At 31.7% G+C, this 10,082-nt stretch overlaps 1 protein-coding gene across 2 annotated transcripts; it reads left to right on the top strand.

Annotated features, from left to right (window-relative positions):
* The first annotated feature begins 607 nt into the window (after positions 1-607).
* Positions 608-6,289, top strand: LOC145011056 (uncharacterized). 2 transcript variants are annotated; one of them, XM_078969680.1, is made up of 15 exons: positions 608-718; positions 816-934; positions 1,214-1,313; positions 1,409-1,531; positions 2,571-2,668; positions 3,248-3,331; positions 3,426-3,547; positions 3,665-3,737; positions 4,389-4,434; positions 4,521-4,630; positions 4,714-4,821; positions 4,905-4,964; positions 5,446-5,507; positions 5,603-5,921; positions 6,000-6,289. In XM_078969680.1, the coding sequence occupies exons 2-15, from the start codon at positions 854-856 to the stop codon at positions 6,210-6,212; spliced, it is 1,599 nt and encodes a 532-aa protein (XP_078825806.1). In that variant the 5' UTR covers positions 608-718; positions 816-853; the 3' UTR covers positions 6,213-6,289. The 2 variants fall into 2 exon arrangements, with proteins under 2 accessions (XP_078825806.1, XP_078825805.1); XM_078969679.1 differs by having other exon boundaries at positions 1,406-1,531.
* Positions 6,290-10,082: the final 3,793 nt, after the last annotated feature.

Below are 10,082 nucleotides of genomic sequence, written 5' to 3'. Positions count from 1 at the left end.
ACATCTTCATATTCAAGCACACAATAAGTGTCCTTAGATGGTCACATAGGTGTTAATCTTAATGATGATACGACATCGAAGAAATATGCTCGCCTCCTCCTCCAATGGGAAGGGACAAAACAAAAGGTCGAATGAGAGAAAAAAGGAAAGCGACATTTTCAAATTCGTTGGTTGGAACTGGATCAGATGAAATGATGACCCAAATGACACGAGTGAATACGACTTTGGAGAAACATATGATTGAAACGGTCTGACTCACGGAATATCCGTTGTTAATGCAAGACATGAGACACTTCAACCCCCGAAGAAGCGGCAAAAATAGTGAATGCGTTGATTCGTGAAAAATATAATCTAAAACGTAATTGAAATTTCGATGTTATGTTTTTTTTCTAGCTTTTTTAATTTTTGACTTCATGTTTTATTTTTGTTTTTTAGGTTTTTAATGTAATTTTTTATTTCATGTTATTTTTAATTTTTAGGATTTCTAAAATGTAATTTTTAATTTTACTATTGTTTTTAAAAAAAATCTTATTTTTTTATTAAAATTAAATTTTTTTTATAAATACCACATAGTGCTGCGTAACATTTTTTTACCATATGCAGAAATTGCACCACGCCTTTCCAAACTAACAAACACCAACCCAAGAAAGAGAGCCAAGTTCAGGCTCAAATACATCTTCGTCTTGTTCGGATTTTTTCATCGCGACCTCAATCTCAGGTTTGGAACCCTAAAACATCTATCTTCATCGTGTTCGGATTTTTTTCATCGCGACCTCAATCTCCGATTTGGAACCTAAGTGTTCTTCGTAATTCAGTGACAGTTGTGGCATGCTCGTTACTCGTAACTCTTCAAATGACAATTGCTGTTTTTCAAGGTTTCGCTTGTAGAAGCCAAGTATCATTCCATATCCCTCTTATTAACCGTGTTCACAAGGTATCTTATCATTTGCACAATTTTAGTTCGATTCTCGAGATTGAGGAATTTCAGATTTTTTTTTCTTCCGTGCTTATTTAGAGGTTAACGTAGTCCGCTATATCGTCGTAAGTCGAACCCTTGAGGCTCTGGGGGCATTTTAGACTACATAAACAGGAGTCGCAATGGAACATTTTTTTTTCTTTCTCCCCAACCTCTAACTGTGGTGAAACAGAATGAGTATATCATTTTGAAGCATCTAAATTCATCAATTAGAATAATCTATTGCTTGAATTGTAGGCAAGACAAAACTGTTCTGTGGCAGCCATTGAATCGCTGGCTGAATCCGTAAGTGTGCATAACGAAGATAATCAGTTTTCAACTGCTAGAATTGTAAAAGGTGCATACTTTTCTCAAATCATCTGGGTAAAACTTACAACATTCTTTATCGTATTTTTTCATTTATCTAAGATTGTTTCTGCGTGATGATAGTAGGACGAGGCAATGATGAAACCAAACCACATGAATGGAAAAAGTTGTGTTCGAAAGAACTTGGAGTCAAGACTTCAAGGATTACAAATCCTGCAAAATTTGTATTGAATGTGCTTAAAAAAAAAGGTATGTTATGTTTCGTATTTTTATTTGCTTCGTTTGTCTGCTAGCTATTGAACTGCGTTCTCCTTGTATGCAATTTACTGTCATTAGAAGAGTGTAGGGCTGAATTCCTCGGACTACATGCAGCAAATTAGCTGTCTTCTACCAGTATTATCCAGATACACTAAGGGTAAACACTAGGGATGAGGAAAAAATCTGAAAAAACTAAATGAAACTGGAACCGAATCGCCCATTCGGTTTGGTTTTTGATTACAATAATTCCTAATTTTTGTTTTTTCGGTCTTGGAAGCGTTAAGGGAAATCGGTTCTCGGGTATAAACCGAGTTGGGACGGAATTTAAATGGTTTTTTCTTGGTATTGTTTATAATTTTTGCTCAATTTTGAATGGCCATATACAGGCTCGGATTGAACTGTTTGTTTTCCCAGGTTGTTTTGGCTACATTTTAGGCTCAAGAAACTGTTGAATTAGTTAAGAAATAGTTGAGTTACACAGCTAATAGGGGCTATTAGGTCTGTATATTTTTTCTCAGCACTGTTTATAATTTTTGGACATAACTCCTTCATACTAGCTCGGAATGAGCTGATTATCCCCAGGTTGTAGCTCTCTTTCTTGGCTACAATTTAGGCTCAAAAACAGTTATTAAATTGGTTAAGAAATAGTTTTGTTACGCAACCATAAACATGGGCTGTTAAGGCTGTTGGTTTTTTTTCCCACATATGCTTTTTTATTTTATCCCATTATAATGGTAAATTAACTCACTGGATAATGTGAAAATGCCACCTCAAAATGCGAAAAACAGCAATGTAGTTTAGAAGTTGGGTTCTTTGTGGTTTTGAAACCGGAACCGAACCGGTATCTTCGGTTCCCATATTTGCTCATTTACGGTTTTCAGTTCCTGGAGATTAAGTATTAATTTAAGGATTATTAGCGTGTAATACATCATCTTTATTCTTTAACTTCAATTCTTAACATGTCACTGCGACTCGTATTTTGCTTGTATATCTTTACTCAAGAGTTGTTGCTTGATTCTTTTCTTTGTAGGATATGAGGTATACCTGGTAGGAGGTTGTGTACGGGATCTTATATTAAAGAGAACTCCTAAAGATTTTGACATCTTGACTTCTGCTGAACTTAAAGAGGTTTCTTTTTTCAACTCTTTCTCTAAGCGGAATACATATTAACTTTCATTTTGTCCATCAAACACTTGAGATTGGAATCAAATGAGTTGCTTTTTTACATGGTTTTCATCTTCCAACGGCTGTTTCAGTACTCATCAAACTTTAATGTTAGTATCAACGTAATTCATGAGGTTGCCAAATTTATAGAATCCTTCAGGTTCCATGTTTGATGGATTTTCCGTTCATTGGGGGTGGTGGAAGGAATTCAATTCCATCATTCATTTTGATAAAAGCTGAAAATGCCATAATTATATATATATATATATATATATATATATATATATATATATATATATAATTCCATCCCATTTCCTACAAACCAAACACGTGACATGACATGACATATTACGGTTGACATATATAGAAGATTCCGATTCTTTGACAAATTCCATTTCTTACATAGAATAAAAATACATTTTACGAACCAAAAGATTCTGAAGTGATCCATTTAATGGTGAAGAAAATGGTTTTTTATAAGTTATAACCATAAAATGCTGACATGCATAAATTGGAGACTTTTGGTTCCTTCCTTGCATGCAGGTAATGAGAGCATTTCCCCACTGTGAAATAGTTGGAAGGCGATTTCCTATATGCCATGTACACGTAGATGATGCCATTGTGGAGGTTAGTGGAAAAGAATAAACTTTTTAATAAATACTAATAATTTTATCTCTAAAGTTGCATATGCCTAATGTGGGGCTGGGCCGGGGCTTCACAGGTTTCAAGTTTCAGCACAACTGGAAGGAGGTCAAAATTTAGCTTGAGAAAACCAAAAGGCTGTAATGAAAGTGATTTTATTCGCTGGAGAAATTGTGTGCAGAGGGATTTCACTATCAATGGGTAATAAGAATAAGACTTTCCCTACCCTATCCTACCTACCACATAAACACATGATCATGCATGCGTTGTATAATTTTATTTTATGCATCCATAGATATCTTACTACACACAATACAGGTTGATGTTTGACCCATTTGCGAGGATCGTATATGATTATATTGGTGGAATGGAAGATATTCAAAAGGCTAAAGTGTGCATTTAAGTGTGTGTTTGGTTTGCGGATTCCTAAAGGAATTGGAATCTCGATTTTCATTCTGTGGTGTTGTGTGTTTGGTAGTGATAGAGCCTTGAATCTAAAACCGATGGAAATAACTTGAGAGAGAAATGATAAAATAAAGAGAAAACAAGCTCTACTTATACCCTCAAGGGTGGACCACAATTCAAGTGTAAAGGTAATAATACCTGCAGAAATGGTATCTAAAAAACATCAATGATACAAGGACAATTTTCCCACTTGAATGCTAATTGGTTACACTGCAATATTTGGGGGTTTGTGACCATTTTTTAGCCTTACGTGCCCTTCTTTGATAGACCAACATAGCTTATCAGGTTGGTTTGGTTGAATTCCTTCAAAATCCATGTTTGGTAGATTTAATCGTTCCCTGGTAAGAATTGAAAAAAGCAAATTATCCTCCTCATAAACAATTATAAAACATTAACATATTCTTCCCTTTTCAATTGTATGTGATTGAGTTCCATACCAAACACGTGACATGACAGTGACAGATTCCAATTCCTTCCAAAACATTCTGCAAACCAAATGAAACGCCCCCTAAGTTGTTAACAAATGTCCATAATAATAATATTAATAATAATAGCTATTGGTTGTACTTGTATGTAGGTTCGCTGCATAGCCCCTGCAAATATTTCTTTTGTGGAAGATTGTGGTATGATCTCGTCAAACATACACACATACATAAATTGATTCTCATTTAGGCAGGCAAGTTGATGTAATTCTTTGCATTTGACTCAGCTCGCATTCTGCGTGGGGTTAGAATCGCTGCTCGTTTAAGATTTCAATTTTCCAGAGAAACCTCTCATTTTGTAAAAGAATTGTCCGATTCATTGTTGAGGCTTGATAAGGTACCATGTTTTACCCTCTCTCTCTCTCTCTCTTACTTTTTCATACAGCATGTTGTGATGGTAGGTGATTGGTATACTTATAGGGCCGAATACACATGGAAATGAATTATATGCTGGCCTATGGATCTGCAGAGGCTTCACTAAGGTTACTGTGGAAGTTTGGACTCCTTGAGATTCTTCTACCCATCCAAGTACGGGGTTTCCTTCCTTAATTTCTCTTTCCTCCCGTAACTATTAAAAGTATTATTATTATTATTCATGCATTGCATTGCAGGCATCTTACCTTATTTCACATGGATTCCGCAGACGTGATAAGAGATCCAACATGCTCCTGGTTGGTTTAAAAACTTGATTTTTTTTAACTGCTACTTTTTATTTGGTTGGAAGGAATGGATTGAGTATTGGAATAAGCAATGCCTGTGATTGAATACGAATATCTGATCATTATATGAATTTTACTCTATTATGTACATACATATTATCAGTTAACCAACTTTTATTTACAACATTAAAAAATTAAACATAATAAAAGCTCTTTCTAAACAAGTTATATAATAATAAAAATCATACATTTAAAAATATAAGTTGTACATATATTTGGACTAAAACAATAAAATTTTAAGAACCAATACTGTATTATAATTAAAAAAAGGGTTATATTGTATTCCATGGTAGAATGAGAGAAAAGAAAACACTAACACTCCATGGCTTAATAAGAATAACAAAATTAAAGATACGAGGCAAAACTTGTATCTATGATTTGTATGGTAATTAAATTTACAGTGTATGTATTTATGTTTTGGTTTTGCATGCAGTCTTTGTTTGGCAGCTTGGACAAACTTGTAGCACCTGATCGTCCATGCCACTGTTGTCTGTGGTAAGAATGTATAAGATTAAATATATACTTGGCATTAAGAATGAATGTTGAAGTATAAGAAGAAATGGGGTTTTACATATAATACTGAGATACAGGGTTGGCATCCTGGCATTTCATGAGGCGTTGGTAGAAGAGGGTCGCGATAGTTTGGTGATCGGTGCATTTTGCATAGCTGTCCATGGCAGTGGATCATTGTCGGAAGCAGTAGATATTGCAATGAAGATCTCACCTCCTGAAACCAGCTTTCATGAAGTTATTATATCCCCTACCACTTATTTATATTCTAAACATGAATTAATGGAGGAGGTGCTAAGACTTGCAGCTTCTGTTAAAGCTGCATTACAGAGGCTCACAGATGAGCACTTTGTTTCCCAGGCCCTCATTAAATACCCCCAAGCTCCACAATCCCATCTGGTAATCAATCAATCAATTCAATACATGCTCATCTCTCATCTAAATAAAAACTTGTTTCTTTTGTTTTGTGTTTTTCAGGTTTTCATTTCATGGGCTCTATCACTAAAGGTATCCTCCATCTTTGACTGTGTCAAAAGGGGCAAAACTCGGAGGACCTTTCTACCAAAACAAGGAAATGAAATCGACTATCAATCATTGGCATTGGGCAGATTGGATGAAGTTAGGGCCATTTTTGGTAGACTTGTTTTTGACACTCTTTACCCTTCCAACTTGCCACCTACGCTACACTAGCAGCAGCAGACAAAATTCAGATTTAATAACTTGATTATTCATTATCATTTAAAATTAAGAAAAGTAAATTTCTATCATCTACTCCATTTTCTCTCTTTGTTTACCTATTAAAGGACTCCTAGGATTTGCGTGTGTGAGTGCTGTTTAGAGCTTTGGGTTTTTTAAAAGAAAAAATTGAATTAAAGAAAAAAATTTGTATGAGAATATTAGTTTTAAACCTTTATTATAGAACAAAAAGTCAAACTTACTTCCAAGTAATATAGCCTATAAATCTAGTTGAAACTAAACCAAAGTTTACTTTTTCTCATAAACTCGCAATCAAATTTGTCGCGCTTTTACAAGATTACAATTATATTTCTCTTGTACACATCTCTCATATACCCTTTAATTTTCTTTCCCTGTATTTAGGTTGATGTATTTAGGTGGAGCGATTTCATTCATACCACTTCCTTTCATTATATCTTACAAGAAATGAAAATTCAGTTCCTCTTATTTCTTCCAACTCCCTCAATTTATTTATTTTTTAAATCAAGTACTAACTAATTTAAAACTATAAAAATTAAAATAAAATTTATTAAAAGAAAATAACATACTACATAAAATAGTAAAATGACAATTTAAATTCTAAAACAATTAAAACTGTAAAAACACATTTAAAAAAAATACTAGTTTTCTAGAATTGGTATGTAAACATAATCAATGCAATCACAAAGAGCCAAACTAAGTTGATAGTGGATTTTTGCGTCATGCAATTTGATATATGCATTCACTTCATACTCAATATGAGGATCTATTAAATTATTAGGTGTAAAACTCGTGTATTATATGGGTTCATCAAAAAGAAAATTTTAAATATGAAATTCTACACATTTAAAAATTTGAATTTATAAGAAAATTAAAAAATATTGAACTATTAAAATTAATGTGTTTTTTTTTTTTTTTTTTTTTTTTTTTTTTTTTTTTTTAAATTTAAACACATAATTTAGATAAATAAACAAAGAAAACTAACGAGTGGTTTTGATTTACAAATTTTTAAATTAAAAAGAAAGTCAATTAATGAAATTGATATGAATGTATTATTATATTTAAGTATTATGTAGAATTTGATAAAATGAAGAAAAAAAACCATAAAATGCATGTGGAAAAAATTTAATTGAAACTAACTACAAAATAACATGTGGCAAAATCAATGAGAATGTGACACATGATTACAAGATTACAATTATGTTTCTCTTGTACACATCTCCTCATATACCCTTTAATTTTCTTTCCCTGTATTTAGGTGGAGCGATTTCATCCATACCACTCCCTTTCATTATATACTACGAGGAATGAAAATTCAATCCCTCTTAATTCTCCCAACTCCCTCAATTTATTTATTTTTTAAATTAAGTACTTAATAATTTAAAACTAAATAAATTTAAAAAAAAATAACATTTATTAAAAGAAAATAACATACTACATAAAACAGTAAAATGACAATTTAAATTCTAAAACAATTAAAACGGTAAAAAGACATTTAAAAAAAATACTAATTTTCTAGAGTTGGTATGTAAACATAATCAATGCAATCACAAAGAGCCAAACTAAGTTGATAGTGTCATGGGACTTGATATATGCACTCACTCCATACTCCACATGAGGATCTATTAAATCACTAGGTGTAAATCCCATGTATTAAATGGGTTCATTTAAAAAAAAAATTAATATGAAATTCTAAACATTTAAATATTTAAATTTATAAGAAAATTAAAAAAATATTGAACTATTAAAATTAATGTGTTTTTTCTTTTTTAAATTTAAACACATAATTTAGATAAATAAACAAAGAAAACTAACGAGAGGTTTTGATTTACAAAATTTTAAATTAAAAAGAAAGTCAATTAATGAAATTGATATGCATTTATTATTACATTTAGGGAAATCTCCAGAAAAGTCCCAAAATTTTAATCCAATTTATGAAGAAGTCCCAAAATAAATTTTATTTACAGAAAAGCACATAATACCGGTTAAAACTTCGAAAAAACCCTTTTTGGCCGGTTTCGCAGATTTTGCCGGTATTTTGTCCTTTTTCGTTAGTTTGCTCAAAAATTTGGAACTTTTCCAAAAATTACATAATAATCAAAATATTGTGACTTTTTTGAAAATTACCATGAAATTAATGGATATTATTATTAACAAATCTTTTATAAATTACATAATAACCAAAATATTGGTGGCCTAAGTACTCCTCTATTGTTTCCTGACCACTCAAACTCTCTATGTTCTTCCTATGCATTGTTGTGGGTATGATGGTGAGATGAAGTTAGTTAGCATTCCTCTAATGTTGGTGTTCTTCTTATGTTGTTTAACCTAACTACCAACCAACATTCATACCTTACATGTTAACAATAATCGGCTAACACACATCTATAAAATGTGAAAAGTGAACCTTGAATGATAATTTATATGGAAACAAGTGAAGGGTGATTATCTATTTAAATTGTCATTTAAAGTTTACTTTTCACTCTCGATAGATATGTGTAATTTTATGGTTGTTACCGGGTAATGTTTGGAGGTTAGGTGGTAGTTAGGTTAAAGAACATAATGAAAGATCTATATGTTCGTGTAATGATATTTTCTAATAACACATGATCATATAGCATCATGCTTAATAGCAAGTAGAAACTTATTGATTGTATATTAATAAATATTATCAACTCTTGTATTGGTCACGCCTAATAGATTACTTCTCACTATGACACCCACAACGATACATATGAAGAACATAAAGACTTTGAAGTGGTCAACAAACAATTGAGAAGTACATAGTCGACCATTCTATTTTTAGAAATTAACAACAAATGTATTTCCTTTGTTTATAATAAAAAAATATTTTTTATGTTTATAAATGATTTGTTAATAATAATATCCATTAATTCCATAGTAATTTTCAAAAAAATCCCAATATTTTGGTTATCGGGTAATTTTCAGAAAAGTCCTAATATTTTGAGCAAACTAACGAAAAAGGACAGAGTACCGGTTAAATCTACGAAACCGGCCAAAAAGGGGTTTTTCGAAGTTTTAGCCGGTATTCTGTACTTTTTTGTAAACAAAAATTAGTTTGAGACTTTTTCATAAATTGGACTAAAATTTTAGGACTTTTCTGGAGATTTTCCTTACATTTATTATAATTATTACATTTAAGTATAGAATTTGATAAAATGAAAAAAACCATAAAATGCATGTGATTTTTTTTTTGAAAATAACCACGAAATAACATGTGGCCAAATCAATGAGAGTGTGACACGTGATTACAAGATTACAATTGTACTTCTCTTGTACACATCTCCTTATATACCCTTTAATTTTCTTTCCCTGCATTTAGGTGGAGCGATATCATCCATACCACCTCCTTTCATTATATCCTACAAGGAATGAAAATTCAATCCCTCTTAATTCTCCTAACTCCCTTAATTTTTTTTTTAAATTAAGTACTTAATAATTTAAAACTAAATAAATTAAAAAAAAATAACATTTATTAAAAGAAAATAACATACTACATAAAACAGTAAAATGACAATTTAAATTCTAAAACAATTAAAACGGTAAAAAGACATTTAAAAAAATACTAGTTTTCTAGAGTTGGTATGTAAACATAATCAATGCAATCACAAAGAGCCAAACTAAGTTGATAGTGGATTTTTGCATCATGCAATTTGATATATGCAGTCACTTCATACTCAACATGAGGATCTATTAAATCACTAGGTGTAAAACCCTAGAGTTAGGGTTTTCTAACCTCCTTTAAGGATGTTTATGTGGAGCAATTGGTCCCTTATCGAGTTTATGCTTTGGATCTGGAATCAAAGAGGTCCAGAGACCTTAACC

Source organism: Lactuca saligna, chromosome 8, assembly GCF_052625555.1.
Source record: "Lactuca saligna cultivar CGN05327 chromosome 8, ASM5262555v1, whole genome shotgun sequence".
NCBI lineage: Eukaryota > Viridiplantae > Streptophyta > Magnoliopsida > Asterales > Asteraceae > Lactuca > Lactuca saligna.
The sequence above is the reverse complement of the archived record's forward strand: the minus strand, read 5'-3'. Positions and strand labels throughout refer to the sequence as shown.